At 43.0% G+C, this 16,915-nt stretch overlaps 1 protein-coding gene across 1 annotated transcript in view; it reads left to right on the top strand.

Moving 5' to 3' along the window:
• The window catches only part of PAFAH2 (platelet activating factor acetylhydrolase 2), a 106,771-nt gene that overhangs the window by 44,572 nt on the left and 45,284 nt on the right, over positions 1-16,915 (top strand). The window contains exons 3-4 of the mRNA XM_040424231.1: positions 2,315-2,411; positions 12,256-12,324. Of these exons, the coding sequence (XP_040280165.1) occupies positions 2,315-2,411; positions 12,256-12,324 (166 nt within the window). The remainder of the gene's footprint in view (positions 1-2,314; positions 2,412-12,255; positions 12,325-16,915) is intronic.

Below are 16,915 nucleotides of genomic sequence, written 5' to 3'. Positions count from 1 at the left end.
TAAAGAAAAATGAGTGGCCATCATTACTTTAAGAAATGAAGGTCAGTCAGTCAGCCGAAAAATTGGGAAAACTTTGAAAGTAAGGGCTATTTGACGATGAAGGAGAGTGATGGGGTGCTGCGCCAGATGACCTGGCCTCCACAGTCACCGGACCTGAACCCAATCGAGATGGTTTGGGGTGAGCTGGACCGCAGAGTGAAGGCAAAAGGGCCAACAAGTGCTAAGCATCTCTGGGAACTCCTTCAAGACTGTTGGAAGACCATTTCAGGGGACTACCTCTTGAAGCTCATCAAGAGAATGCCAAGAGTGTGCAAAGCAGTAATCAAAGCAAAAGGTGGCTACTTTGAAGAACCTAGAATATGACATATTTTCAGTTGTTTCACACTTGTTTATTATGTATATAATTCCACATGTGTTAATTCATAGTTTTCATGCCTTCATAGTCATGAAAATAAAGAAAACTCTTTGAATGAGAAGGTGTGTCCAAACTTTTGGTCTGTACTGTATATACACACAAATACAAACACCATGGAGCCACCTTTGCTCTTTGGGTCACAGGACAGGAGTGATTGAGCTTGTTCAAGAAAGTACAAAGTAATAAAACATTTCATGGGTGGATAGTATAATTAATATAAAGAAAATTTAAATCACGACTGTAAAAGTAAAAAAAAGAAGAAAAAAACGAATAAGAATGAAAAGGCGCCCAGTATATGCCCTGTAAGTGCCTAAAATATGAGGAAAAACTGTCAGGGGAGGATCACATTAAAAGTTATCCCCCGGTATTTTAATGAGGAATTGTGTAAGGTGTTTGATATGATGCTCAGATTTAGGGAGGGAACTGTAAACTTGTAGATCAAGGAGGTACTGAACTACATAGGAGAGTGCGTCTCAGACATTGAGCGCTCTGCTCTGCTGAAGGCGTCATGGTTGCTCATCATTCACAGTCATTGACAAAAATAATGCATCGCATTGCGGACACTGCATCTTGCAGAGGGCGTAAAAGTGCTCCCCCTGCTGCCCTATAAAAAGGCTCTCAGAGGTTACTTTTGGGAACTGTACCTCTTGGTGAGAGCTTTTGTCTCTACCATGCACATTCTTCTCAGTTGATAGACATTGAGAAGAGGCACATCCTTGGACTGGGACAAGCAGGAAGGATGTTTCATTGGGTCGCCAGCAATCTAGGCCGTTATGGCCTAGCTGAAAGGAGGTGTTGGGAACACATGCGATTAACAGGCTCAGGATGGCCCAGAATGACCACCAGTAGAGAGAATTGTTTGATCCACCAGCAAGCACAAGCAGCCCCAACAGTTTTGTTGTTCACCCTACAGAGACAGGTGGCACCTTCATTTCACACCCCTCTCTCTGCCCAGACCATTTGCAGGCACTTAACAGAAGGAAACTTGGTGTCACATTGCCCATTGCATGTCCAGCCATTAACAGCAAGCCATCATAGCCTTGGTTTGCAGTGGTGTTGTCAACAGGAAATCTGGACTGCTACTTACTAGAACTGTGATTAGTGATTAATCCAGCTTCTATTTGAGGTCAGGTTTGAGTATGGAGGCCTCATGGTCAGCGATTTAATCACACAGCCCCCACTGCTGGTGTGATGATCTGGGTTGCAATCTCATACAACAGTCAGTCACCCCTAGTACTCCTACGAGGAACACTAATAGCTCAGCGACATGAGCAGGACATCCTGCGGCCACGTGTTGCCCTTCATGGCAGGGTTTCCAACTAGCATTTTTCAGGAGATTAATACTCGCCGACACACAGCAATGGTTTCCCAGGTATGTCTCCATCAGATTGCAACACTTCCTTGCCTGCCTGGTCACCAGATTTATCACCAATCAAACATTTTTAGGACAAGTTGGAACGCCAGTTTCAGCAGCCTACGAGTGTGCAGGATCTACATATCCAGCAGAAACATCTGTGGGTAGTGTGCCGCAGGATACCATATAGAACCTGTATGCCTCCATGCCCAACCGTATTTTATCTTGTATCCAGGCTAGAGACGGCCCAACAGGTACTAGAGCCTCCTTTCAATAGTTTTTCCCTCAATAAACGTATCCTTTTGCTCTAATATTATCACTTACATATTGTATATCATCATCACATTCACACATAACATTTCATTCAGTTCCAACAACTCCTTCTTGGTGCAATATTTTTGTTGTCGTTGAGTGTATATGTGTTGTTTGACCTATATTATTGAATACAGAAGTATAGGTGCAGCAGTCTGGGCCTTCACTTTCTCTATGTAATGAAATATAATATCAACCATTAACGATAGTACTGTTCATACTTTTATTAACAGGTAACCCACAAATTCCAGTAACATGGAATGGAAAGTTCTTGCCAGGTACAGACAGGAAACCGCTTGTCATCTTCTCTCATGGACTGAGGGCTTTTAGGTGAGAAATGAGCAAAAACGAAATACCGTATTTTCCATAAGATGCATCCCAGGTTTAGACAACAGAAAATTTGCTGCTTGCAAATGATAATTTTTAAACATGTTAAGATTTGAATTGCCAGATGAATGAGCGTTTCTCGGCGGCAGTATTAGGGTGGGTTCACACTAGTGTTAAGGATTCCGTTATGGCTTTCCGTTATAACATGGTTATAACGGAAAGCCATAACGGAATCCCTAACGCTAGTGTGAACCCACCCTAACACCCAGTTCACACCTGAGCGTTTTACAGCGCGTTCCTACGCGCTGTAAAACGCACAACAAGGAGAAACCAATGCTTCCCCGTGGGAATGGTTCTCACCTGGGCGTTTTACAGCGCGTACGATCGCGCTGTAAAACGCCCGACGCTCAAACAAGTACTTGAGCGTCTTTGGGGCGTTTTGTCGCGCGTTCCCGTACATAGAATTTCGGGAACGCGCGACAATGTGTGTTCGCTTGTCTCTGTATGCGCGATTGTAAACGCCCGTACAATCGCGCATACAGAGCGCTCCTTTCAGAACGCTCAGGTGTGAACCCAGGGTAATACTGCCGCTGATTACCTAAAGAACGAGAAACACTCATTCATCTGGCAATGAGGGGGGAGGGGTAGTGTTTGCTGTTGTACTTTAGACAGGGAATAGCAGAGGGCACCAATTGGAATTGATAGGGAAAATGTAGATGGATAGTGTGTGTGTGTGTGTGTGTGTAGTGAACTGTGTATGTGACCCATCGGCTCAGTGCTTGAAATCACAATCCACATAGCATACGTGAACGAGCAGAGTGTACTATCAGTACCCATGTAATAGCACACTTAGCATTATACTGTGAGTCTCTCCCCCCCATAGCACAACGTGTCCTACATTGCAGGTCTAAACAGGCTGCAAATGTCAATACATTAAAAGGCCACATGTGAGGGTGTTGATATCACATAATAATGACACACTGTTCGTCCCTTGAAAACAGTGTTTATTAGCAACATAGTGCTATAAAATAAACGGACTACTGCTATACTAAGGCTGGGTTCACACGAGCGGATGCCGTGCGTGGCATCCGCTCCGTGAAAGAGTGCCAAGACCCGATGCAGACTGCAGAGGCACGGAGCATTAACATGATTGATAACGCTCCGTGCCTCTCTGTGATCTTTTTACTACAAAATCACTATGAGATAAAGTTGTCACTGTGATTTCGTAGTAAAGAGGTCACAGAGAGGCTAGGAGCATTCTCAATCATGTTAATGCTCCGTGCCTCTGCAGTTTGCATCAGGTTTTGGCTGTCATTCACGGAGCGGATGTCACGCACGGCATCCGCTCGTGTGAACCCAGCCTAAGAGCAGTGAAGTGAATTACAAATGTGTAGGTGATAGTACATCAAACGATCAATATCGCAGTTGAATCACACTGCTAATAACCACCCCTAGAATATATTGTTGCTGTTACCAGAAACACATTACACTATGCACTGCAATACCATATAGGGTGTAAAAGTGAATATACAAAAAGGTTATATATGGAGGTGTTGATATTATAAAAATAAACTAGAAAAGCTACAATTTCTGGGGAAATTGTGTGAAGTGTTCTTGCCTCCACCATGCACATTCACTTTCACTAACCTCCATTTCCACTATGCTGCTGTGGGGCTCCGGATCCCAAAAACGTGGGTCTGAAAGGTGCAGTTTAGTCCAGCGTATCTTTGCAGCTTTAGATCTCTTTCCTTTAGATGGCATGATGATATTCACACAGCTCTAATTTTATTGATATTATAAAAATAAAAAAAACTACACACCACTCTGTTTTCAACAAGCAGCATTTACTATCAAACACAGTGTTACAGCAAAAAGCACATATCTTAGTACTGCCAGATACTGGTGTTAAAACTGATACCCTCTGCTTGGTCCTGATAGTTTTAATCATACACATTTTTTCTTTTCTATAATAGCAGTTTTAAGTGAATATAATAAAATATGTTGTTTTAGATACATATATTGTTAGGACACCCTAAAGGGATTTCTTGGTCAGAGGACCGTTTTGTTTCTTGTTAGTCATTATCCCGAGGGTCCTAGCAAGGGCCCAAGTGTGTGTTTGTGAAAACAGCACAGCAAGAGTTAAGGATAGGGGATAACTTTCTGATCGTTGGAGGTCCAACCACTCCAAGAACAGGGGTCCTGTTTTCCCCATCTGAATAGAGCAGCAGGTTTAGATGCACCCTGCCGTTCCTTTCATCGCATATGACTGATGGAGATGGACAAGTACAGGGCACAGCTATCTCCAGCAGTCCTATGAATGGAGTGGCCGTGGGAACCTGCTTCTCCATTTAAAAGGGAGAACAGGACGGGTCCCAGTGGTCGAACCTCCTCTGATCACATAGTCAACCCCTATCCTTAAAGGAGTCATCCTATGCACAATGTAAAAAAAATCACACATCATATGGTACATGACAGTCTCTTCCTAACAGACTGAGAACCAGCTCTGTACCTCACATGGATCAAGAGATCTCCTCATTCTTTTCTCCAATTGCTCTGTCAGATTTATTTCTAGCTGGCAGGTCAGGGGACGTGTCCTTTTTTCCGGGGTTGTGTCCGTTGGTCAGCTGGTAGGAGTTGAAGGATGGAACTCACAGTATAATACTGCCACGAGTGCCTGATGAACGAGCAAACTTTCGTTCATCGGGATAGCCAAATCTTTTGACAGGTAAAAAATGGATTATTTGCAGGCGCAGTGTCTAATCACAATCTGCTGCCAGCACACAGCCTTCATACTTCCCTGTCTTCTGACTTTTCTTGGGAGCATGATGAGATTCTTGAACCGCACAGGCAGAATGTACTTTTGATGAGTGCTTGGCATGTATTGCAGAGCATGCAGCTTCTTAAGACTGTATTAGACAACCCCCGGCAATTGCCTGCTCGCTAGCAGAGGTGACTGCTGCTATTACATGCAGCGATCTCCTCCTCAGTATAGGGAGGAATGATCGTTATGCTATAGCTCGTACCCATACTGAGTCATTGTTTGCCGGCAGCAGATCATGATTAGACACCACGATCTGCTGCCTGCAAACTATCATTTTTTAACTTGTCAAAAGATTTGGATTGCCCGATGAACGAGCGTTTACTCTTTCATTGGGCAATAGGCGGCAGAGGGAAAGGGATTTAGGGATCATTATTTCAGAAGACTTAAAGGTAGGCAGACAATGTCATAGAGCAGCAGGAAATGCTAGCAGAATGCTTGGGTGTATAGGGAGAGGCATTACCAGTAGAAAGAGGGAGGTGCTCATGCCGCTCTACAGAGCACTAGTGAGACCTCATTTGGAGTATTGTGCGCAGTACTGGAGACCATATCTCCAGAAGGATATTGATACTTTGGAGAGAGTTCAGAGAAGAGCTACTAAACTAGTACATGGATTGCAGGATAAAACTTACCAGGAAAGATTAAAGGACCTTAACATGTATAGCTTGGAAGAAAGACGAGACAGAGGGGATATGATAGAAACTTTTAAATACATAAAGGGAATCAACAAGGTAAAAGAGGAGATAATATTTACAAGAAGAAAAACTGCTAGAAGAGGACATAGTTTTAAATTAGAGGGGCAAAGGTTTAAAAGTAATATCAGGAAGTATTACTTTACTGAGAGAGTAGTGGATGCATGGAATAGCCTTCCTGCAGAAGTGGTAGCTGCAAATACAGTGAAGGAGTTTAAGCATGCATGGGATAGGCATAAGGCCATCCTTCATATAAGATAGGGCCAGGGGCTATCCATAGTATTTAGTATATTGGGCAGACTAGATGGGCCAAATGGTTCTTATCTGCCGACACATTCTATGTTTCTATTAGACGAACAGTCGTTAGCGATCATCTGCCGAAAAATCGGCAGGTGTAATACAGGCTTTAGAAAGTTTCACCCTGATTATTCCCAGTTATTTACCCTGACTGATAATCGTGATTTTCAAAATGGCTGTTCACATAAGGCCTTCCACACCTGGCGTCGCAGGGGTAGTTTGTCTAAAGCACTTAATAAACATGGATTAATATTCTATTCTTTCCACTGTCAAATAACATTCTTCCCTTTTTTACAGGCCCATGGTTAAGCCCTGTCTCCTCCAGCTACCTTATGGGGTCACATCTCACAATACTATAAATTCCTTCACATCCCACCAGACTATGCCAACGCTCAATAAGCTTCCAAAAAATGGACAGCCGATATCCCTACCTTGACTACCTCCACACTGCTCCTCACTATTGAATGTAGCATTAAGTATCTCTCCATCATACAGAAATGATCCGCAGGGCATACATCGGTGCCATAGAATGGGAGTCACAGATCAGTGCTTCCCGTGCCAAGCAGGGGCTGCTGATATACACTGTCTCTGGGACTGTCCTATCATTCAACATTTCCGGCGTAAAATCTCAACTTTCGCTAGTACACATCTTGTTTCATTCATCCTGAATCTTGTATGGGCTGTTGATGGATACATAGACAGGCTCGGCTTCCCTTGCACCCCAGGTAGCAGGAAACTCCTTCACATGATATGTGCAGCAGGGTTCAAAACTATCTTACATATGTGGAAACAACCAGGTCTACCTTCTTTCAAACTCATTTTAGAGAAGTTTTCCTTCATCATAAAGATGAATTGGGTAAAGGTGACCTTCAAAAAAGAAAAATACACTTATAGTTTTTTTGAGGTCTGGGAAAGTTTTATTGCTATTCTTCCCTCACGTAAACAATCTGATCTCAGAGAATGCTTTAAACTCACCACTTGGGTAGTCACGATACCAAAATTTTGATTCAATTTCGATACCATAAAAAAGTATTGCTATACTCGATACCATTAGATACCACGCGGAAAAAAAAAAAGCAGCGTGCACTCCGCATTTTATGGAACATCCGGCCAATAATAGAACAGTCCTATTCTATTTTTTGGGGGGACAAGGTGACCCAAAAAATGGCGAATTGCACGTTTTTTTTTTTTTTTTTTCTGTTACGGCTTTCACCGCATAGGAGATATTTTGATATATTTTAATAGTTTGGACTTTTCGGATGTGGCAATATGTAATATGTTTATTTATTTATTGTTTATATATTTTATAAAATAGGGAAAGGGGGTGATTTAAACGTAATATTTTGGTGTTTGTTTTTTTAAACTTTTATTTTTTACTTTTTATTTAATAACTATTAGCCCCCTTGGGGGCTAGAACCTGGGATCTTTTAATCCCTTGTCCTATTCACCCTAATAGAGATATATTAGGGTGCATAGAATTTTACACTGTCCCTGCTGCACTGTGCTTTGTGCACACGGCAGCAGGGAGCTTACCATGGCAGTCATGGAAGGCTTAAGCAGCGTCCTGGCTGCCATGGTAACCGATCGGAGCCCAGCGATTACACTGCTGGGGCTCCGATCAGAAGCTACCACTGCACCACCAATGGAGAGGGGGGGAGGGGACCCTGTGGCCACTGCCACCAATGACTTTTATACTGGGGGGGTTGGATGGGGCTCACTGCGTCATCAATGTTTTTAATACTGGGGTTGGAGGGGGAGGGTGCACTGCGCCACCAATGTTTTTAATACTGGGGTGGGAGGGGCGCACTGCGCCACCAATGAAGGTAACTAACGCTTAATACAAATACAGGAGGCGGGTCCCAGCGGCAGAATCACATAGCCGGCACCCGACCTCTATGACAGGGCGCTGCGATCAGCGGCAGTTAACCCCTCAGGTGAGTGTGAAGTCCTGTTCACCCTAATAGAGTTCTATTAGGGTGAATAGTGAAAGTGTTCTGCTTCTGTTTGCACCCTGATTCCTCCTTCATCCCCAATGACAGGTGCCTGGAGAGCTGTCAATGACACACACACACACAGTATGGTCTCTGAAACAGCTCTGATTTTATCTTAACAATACGGCCTTTTATATGTACATACATATAGGAAACAGATGTGGTTCACATATACAATGGTGCTGAGTAGAAAGAATTCCTTATATGGAAATAAGGCTAATGTAAATACATTCACCCTCTAGTATGATGTCACCCAACATCCTGTCATTCATACAGATCATATAGCTTATTCTATTTAACCCTTCAAATAGGACAAAGGTTCTAACCCATAAGGGGGTTAATTGTTAGTAAACAAAATGTTAAAAAAAAAACACCAAAATACTAAAAGTTTAAATCGCCCCCTTTCCCAATTTTACATATAAAATTTACAAACAATAAAAAAATAAACATATTACATATCGCCACGCCCGAAAAAGTGTGAACTATTAAAATATTTTAAAAATATTTCCTATGGCTGGCTTATAGGCCAGTAAGCCTGACATCAATAGTGGGGAAATTAATGGAAACCATACTTAAGGAGAGGATTGTGGAACATCTAAAATCCCATGGATTGAAAGATGAAAAACAGCATGGCTTTACTTCAGGGAGATCATGTCAAACTAATCTTATAGATTTTTTTGATTGGGTGACTAAAACAATAGATGGCAGAGGTGCAGTAGACATCGCTTATCTAGACTTCAGTAAGGCTTTTGATACTGTCCCACATAGAAGGCTTATCAATAAATTGCAGTCTTTGGGCTTGGACTCCCATATTGTTGAATGGATTAGGCAGTGGCTGAGGGACAGACAACAGAGGGTTGTAGTCAATGGAGTATATTCAGACCATGGTCTTGTTACCAGTGGGGTACCTCAGGGATCTGTTCTGGGACCCATATTGTTTAATATCTTTATCAGCGAAATTGCAGAAGGCCTCGCTGGTAAGGTTTGTCTTTTTGCTGATGACACAAAGAGTTGTAATAGGGTTGATGTTCCTGGAGGGATACACCAAATGGAAAAGGACTTAGGAAAACTAGAGGAATGGTCAAAAATCTGGCAACTAAAACTTAATGTTGATAAGTGCAAGATAATGCACCTGGGGCGTAAAAACCCAAGAGCAGAATATAAAATCAGTGATACAGTCCTAACCTCAGTATCTGAGGAAAGGGATTTAGGGTTCATTATTTCTGAAGACTTAAAAGGTAGGCAGACAATGTCACAGAGCAGCAGGAAATGCTAGCAGAATGCTTGGGTGTATAGGGAGAGGCATTACCAGTAGAAAGAGGGAGGTGCTCATGCCGCTCTACAGAGCACTAGTGAGACCTCATTTGGAGTATTGTGCGCAGTACTGGAGACCATTTCTCCAGAAGGATATTGATACTTTGGAGAGAGTTCAGAGAAGAGCTACTAAACTAGTACATGGATTGCAGGATAAAACTTACCAGATAAGATTAAAGGACCTTAACATGTATAGCTTGGAAGAAAGAAGGAGACAGAGGGGATATGATAGAAACTTTTAAATACATAAAGGGAATCAACAAGGTAAAAGAGGAGAGAATATTTAAAAGAAGAAACACTGCTACAAGAGGACATAGTTTTAAATTAGAGGGGCAAAGGTTTAAAAGTAATATCAGGAAGTATTACTTTACTGAGAGAGTAGTGGATGCATGGAATAGCCTTCCTGCAGAAGTGGTAGCTGCAAATACAGTGAAGGGGTTTAAGCATGCATGGGATAGGCATAAGGCCATCCTTCATATAAGATGGGGCCAGGGGCTATTCATAGTATCCAGTATATTGGGCAGACTAGATGGGCCAAATGGTTCTTATCTGCCGACACATTCTATGTTTCTATGCTGTGAATGCCAAAACCGGGCCATTTTTATTCACCTTGCCCTCCCAAAAATAGGATAGAACTGTTCTATTATGGGCCAGACGTTCCATAAAATATAGAATGCACACAGCTTTTTTTGGTGTTTTATTTTATTTGCGTGGTATTGAATGGTGTCGAGTATCGCAATACTTTTTTATGGTATCGAAATCGAAAAATTTTGGTATCGTGACAACCCTAATTTGTATTAAACATTTGTTATCTTCATTGGTGGCGCAGTGGCCACAGCCCCTCCCCTCATCATCCCGTCTCTCTTCTTATTGGCGGTGGCACAGTGGGGAGGCAGTGACTCCTTCTCCACTGTGCTGTTGAGGAGAACATGGTGCGCGCTGAGAGCAGCGCGCGTCATGTTCTGATTCTAGGCTGCGCAGTAGCGCAGCCTAGTATCAGTAAAAGGTAAATCTCGGTATTGTATCGATCCGGGTACAAAAGTATCGATTTAGGTATCGATAATTCGATACCTGGTGCAACCCTACTCACCACCCAGTTCCAGGAACATATTCTGTTGGGAGATCCTCCAATCTCCTGGATCATCTCTCATGGCCTTCAGGAGTTCTTGCCAAGGAGATCCGCACTGATAGGCGACCTCTCTGGTCTCCTATTTCTTTCTGTCTTCTTATTTACATGAGATGAAAGTCATTGGTGAAAGATATAGATGGTCTTTTCTTCTTTTCTTTCTTTTTAGTTTTATTATCTGTTTTGAGTTACTCCTGGTTTTCCTATATCTGCCAAAGATTTACAGCTTTTTTTTTATACCACCGTGATCTAATATCATATATCTGTTGTCAACGATATCTCACTTTGTATGTGAATCAGTACTAGTTGATTTGCTTGTATCGGATCTGCTATGCATCATCCAGAATCTTGTTACTTCTTGTTCTGTGTTTGAAAATTTTAATAAAAACATTGAAACATAAAAATTCCCCTCACTGAACCCGTGAAGACAAGCATACTTACCTGGCCCTGGCCTCTTCGTTACAGCTCTGTGTGTTCAAAGCTGTCATTGCTCTTCGGTCCCTGCATGTAAGCTTCTGGAATGGACAAGGTGACTGGCCTTAGAAGTGACATGTCCCTAAACAGCAGGTGACCCAGGAGTGATGTGCCTCTTGAGGATACAGAACCACTGTGGCCAGTCCTTGGCTGCAGCAGTACACATGACCCCGACCTTGCCTTAAAGGAGTTGTCCCAAGAAAAATATCCTACAGTTTTCTAACCAGCTCCTGGATCTGAATTATTTTATAATTGCATTGAATTAATAATTCAGCATAGCCACTGACTTAAATGTATCTGTATAGCACCATTTGCTGTTTGTTCTTTTTCTTATTTCTTTGTCCTGCTCACTGACAAGGCCGCACATGCTCAGTTTCATCCTTCAACTTCCTCCTGAGCTGTAATAGGGAGAGCATGGACATGCTCCCTTAGCTGCAGCAGAAAAGACAAGTAAGGCACAAGTAAACAACTCAAAATAATGGCATAGCCACTAAGTTTTCAATAAAATGTATCTGTATAGCGCCACTTTTTTTTTTTTTTACATCTTTCTTTTGTCTGGCTCACTGAGATTGCCGCACATGCTCAGTTTCATCTTTCAACTTCCTCCTGAGCTGTGATAGGTTGAGCACAAACACGCCCCCTTAGCTACAGCAGACAAGACACTCCCCTTGAGCTGCCAGCTTGATATAAATCTAGCAGAGCAATGAATGGGGAGATCTCTAGATCCATGTGAGGTTTTAGCTTTGGTAGAAAAAGGTTGTCACGTACTATGTGATGTCTGGTTTTAATTTTTTACTTTAGTCAAGGGATAACCCCTTTAAGTTTGTATGCGAGGACCTAACCGCAGTGAAGACAGCTGGGGACCCACAGAGCTGAAACTGAGCAGTGGGGAGCTGGTACGTATGCTTCCCTTCACAAGACCAGTAGCAAGGGAAAAAAATATATTTCAAACTTAAAATACCCCTTTAAGCATTCTTTTGTATATTAAGTTTTATAGGACCTCCTAATGAGTAGGTATTTCCCAGGATGCACTGTATGCTTGTTCTTTATTTCTCTCCCAGTAGTAATGTCTGAAGTAGGCATATAGGATTGACATGCACAATTATGTATGCTATTTTTATTTTTCCTACCTCAGAGCTTTATATTCCTCTTTGTGTATGGAACTGGCATCCAATGGTTTTCTGGTTGCCTCCGTTGAACACAGGTGAGTAGAAAAAAAAAGTTAAGTGTATATATATATATATATATATATATATATATATTGTGAGAAGGCACAAGGTGCCATACTAGATGATAGATACGTGTCACCGAGGTGCCTGGCCTCAGTGAAATGAACCGGTAATGTTTTGTCAGTAACCCTAGGTTACTCACAGTTGCTAGAGGTAGTTTAGCTGCTAGCTGCAGCTGATCCGGGCCGGGTTTCATTGGAGTAGTCAAAGAGCAGGGTGGGATGACTACTCCCACGTATCCAGGCCAGGGGCCTATTTAAGCCAGGAATCCCAGGAGAGCTGGGGGTGTGGTTCCTAGTCTGGAAGTGTAACAGACTGGGAGTAAAGCTGTGTGGTGTGTAGCTGTGTTGCTGTGGATAAGCCTGCCATTGCCTATTTTTCCCCTCTCCAGCGGATGGTGGAACTCTGGAACTACAGAGGACTGTGAGTTATACCATTTCATATGAACTGTGTTTCTTTCTGTTTACCCGCTGAAGTAAGCGAGCATTTGTTAAGGCTGTGTTGAACAAAATAAAAGACTATTGTTTAAATGACACCTGAAGTCACTGTTTGAGCTGATCCCCACAATATATATACAGTTGTGTTCAAAATAATAGCAGTCAGATATCACTAACCTGATCAATCTCTGTTTTTGGTAGAAATGATATTTCTACATGGCAAATAATTTACTAGCAGGTGTAGTAGAGTAATAGAAATCCAACAGACCCAACAGTCATGACATGCATGCTGCTGATTCTGTGTAATTCAATCACTAATTGAAAGGGGCATGTTCAAAATAATAGCAGTGTGGGGTTCAATGCGGTCATTCATTCTTTGAAAAACAGGTGGCAATTATTGCCTTTATTTAAGGAAGGAAGGCAACAAATGTTGTACATGCTGGTTACAGTGTATTTCTCTCTGAATTTCTGAGGAAAATGGGTCGTTCCAGACATTATTCGGAAGAACAGTGTACCTTGATTAAAAAGTTGATTGGAGAGGGGAAAACATATAAAGAAGTTGTCAGGAATAAGGACCGCCTTATTCCTAGTTATTATGATTGCTGTGATATATGTTTTATGGGTATATGTCATAGTATAATATAGCCCAGTGTGATTCACATACCTATACAGTATGTATTCATGTTTTTGTATTGCCAGGTCAGCAGCCATTGATGAATTGGTTGAAGGAAGCAGACACACACACACGGTAGTAAGCCTCATGGAAAACAACATACAGCCTCAGACTGCACACACACTCTTCATGGAGCTAACAGGTTCTTAAGGTTGCAAGACAAACCATCAAACTTTTAGGTTTAATGTATTAAAAATAGACAGCACTTGGTTACAAAAAATTATTAACAAGAGACATACATAAATGGCAAACAATTGTAAAATAAAAAGGAGAAAACATAGAAAGTTCTGATACTTAGCAGTTGCGTGGTAAAAGTCCTTTCCTCCCAGGAGATTTGGGCAGAATAATGGTGCACAAACTAATTCGATTAGATCTCCCACTTTGTGACACCCAAATATCCAGGGATTGCATGTTTATGCCTTTCCTCCAGGGGCAGACCTGAGGGGTATTTTCCCTCCCACCTCTGACTCAGCCCCTCTGGCCGAGCTTCATTACCCATGTAGCCGGTCCACTGGCCATCTAGGGAACAGGTATGAAAATATCAAAAAGATATCTTCACCAGGCCAACTGTGAAATACAGACCCCAGACCTTCTTCATAATTCATATCTCATCGTTCCGAGTCCTAGCATATCAAACGAGACACGTCCAGGACGCTCAGAAGATGAGATCCTTATTTTAAGAAGATGAAGGCGAGTTGATACACCATGTCTGGTGTTCATGCAATGTCCCCATCATACCAGATATGATGAGCTGGGTTTTGGAGACGTCAGCCCCATCCTGAACAAGTTATGAAGGATTACAACTTCTTGTTCATTCTCTGGTATGAAGCTCCCATGCTGACACACGGCGCCGGAGAGTCTGCTGTCCCCTGTCCTGAGGTGTGATCAGCAAAAGGGCCCATCTTGGTTAGCATCTCTGTGCTAACTAACCCCCAGGGGAGCAGTTTGCTGTTTTCACAGGTATGAGGCAGACATCTCGGCACTATATGCAGCCTTCAACCAATTCATCAATGGCTGCTGACCTGGTAATACAAAAACATAAATACATACTGTATAGGAATGTGAATCACACTGGCCTATGTTATACTATGACATATACCCATAAAACATACACTCACCTAATGAATTATTAGGAACACCATACTTGGACGGTGTTGGACCCCCCTTTGCCTTCAGAACTGCCTTAATTCTACGTGGCATTGATTCAACAAGGTGCTGATAGCATTCTTTAAATATGTTGGCCCATATTGATAGGATAGCATCTTGCAGTTGATGGAGATTTGAGGGATGCACATCCAGGGCACGAAGCTCCTGTTCCACCACATCCCAAAGATGCTCTATTGGGTTGAGATCTGGTAACTGTGGGGGCCATTTTAGTACAGTGAACTCATTGTCATGTTCAAGAAACCAATTTGAAATGATTTGAGCTTTGTGACATGGTGCATTATCCTGCTGGAAGTAGTCATCAGAGGATGGGTACATGGTGGTCATGAAGGAATGGACATGGTCAGAAACAATGCTCAGGTAGCCCAAGGCATTTAAACGATGCCCAATTGGCACTAAGGGGCCTAAAGTGTGCCCAGAAAACATCCCCCACACCATTACACCACCACCACCAGCCTGCACAGTGGTAACAAGGCATGATGGATACATGTTCTCATTCAGTTTTTACGCCAAATTCTGACTCTACCATTTGAATGTCTCAACAGAAATCGAGACTCATCAGACCAGGCAACATTTTTCCAGTCTTCAACAGTCCAATTTTGGTGAGCTCGTGCAAATTGTAGCCTCTTTTTCCTATTTGTAGTGGAGATGAGTGGTACCCGGTGGGGTCTTCTGCTGTTGTAGCCCATCCGCCTCAAGGTTGTGCGTGTTGTGGCTTCACAAATGCTTTGCTGCATACCTCGGTTGTAACGAGTGGTTATTTCAGTCAACGTTGCTCTTCTATCAGCTTGAATCAGTCGGCCCATTCTCCTCTGACCTCTAGCATCCACAAGGCATTTTTGCCCACAGGACTGCCGCATTCTGGATGTTTTTCCCTTTTCACACCATTCTTTGTAAACCCTAGAAATGGTTGTGCGCGAAAATCCCAGTAACTGAGCAGATTGTGAAATACTCAGACCGGCCCGTCTGGCACCAACAACCATGTCACGCTCAAAATTGCTTAAATCACCTTTCTTTCCCATTCTGACATTCAGTTTGGAGTTCAGGAGATTGTCTTGACCAGGACCACCCCCCTAAATGCATTGAAGCAACTGCCATGTGATTGGTTAACTAGATAATTGCATTAATGAGAAATAGAACAGGTGTTCCTAATAATTCTTTAGGTGAGTGTATATCACAGCAATCATAATAACTAGGAATAAGGCGGTCCTTATTCCTGACAGAAGTGCAGAAAATGATTGGCTGCTCAGCTAAAATGATCACAAATGCTTTAAAATGGCAACCAAAACCTGAAAGGCGTGGAAGAAAGTGAAAAACTACCATTCAAATCGATAGAAGTGCCAAAATGGCAGTCAGCTCCAGGATGATCAAAGAATGTCTAAAGTTACCTGTGAGTACTGTTACAATTAGAAGAGCCCTATGTGAAGCCAAGCTATCTGCAAGAAGCCCCCGCAAAGTCCCGCTGTTGAAAAAAAGACATGTGCTGAAGAGGTTCCAATTTGCCAAAGAGCACATTGACTGGCCTAAAGAGACATGACGGGGTATTGGTTATTCCCCGCTCGCCCCTCGTGAACAGTCACTTACTAACCCTTGACTTACTTACCACAAGCCCTGACCTTCTAACTGGCCCTGTCGGAACCCCAATAAGACACGGACACCAAGTTGGATTATATCGGCCACAGCAGCCGTTTATTGTAAACATATACATGAATAATTAACCTTTTATTTTCCATAAAACATCCCCATAAGATATAACCAACTTAATTCACCTGAGTAACACGGGGGAGGTCCTGGAAGCCCCAAACCTCTGAATTTTCCCAGTATCCTTTTTGAGCCGACTTGCCCCCAGCCGTTAAGCACCAGCTCGGAGGCACCACTGACGGCTCGCCCAAATTCCGCCACAACCGACCACCAGCCATAGGAGTACAGCCCCAACCGTGGAGCCCTCCCATCCTCGTCACCTGAATCTCTCCAACTTCAAGGACCTCCCACCGCCACAGCCGCCGTGACAAAATAATTAATATTTTATTTTACTTATTCAATTTAAACGATCCCCCCACTCCGTCCCCTCCCCATCCCCCGCCATCTGGCCCAGGCTCTGGAACATGAACAACAAGGGGTGGGTGGGTGGGAGCTCGGTTCTCTCCACAAAATGGCCTCCTTCTTCCCAGGCCCTCACCCTTTTAACCCCTCGCTCCGCCGCCCCCCTAACTCAAACTGACCAATCCCTCCCCAGGGGCTCCCTCAAACCAGCCCCCCGTCATGGTCGCCTCCCCCCAAGGCTGCGCCCCC

The sequence above is a fragment of the Bufo bufo genome, chromosome 3, assembly GCF_905171765.1.
Source record: "Bufo bufo chromosome 3, aBufBuf1.1, whole genome shotgun sequence".
NCBI lineage: Eukaryota > Metazoa > Chordata > Amphibia > Anura > Bufonidae > Bufo > Bufo bufo.
The sequence above is the reverse complement of the archived record's forward strand: the minus strand, read 5'-3'. Positions and strand labels throughout refer to the sequence as shown.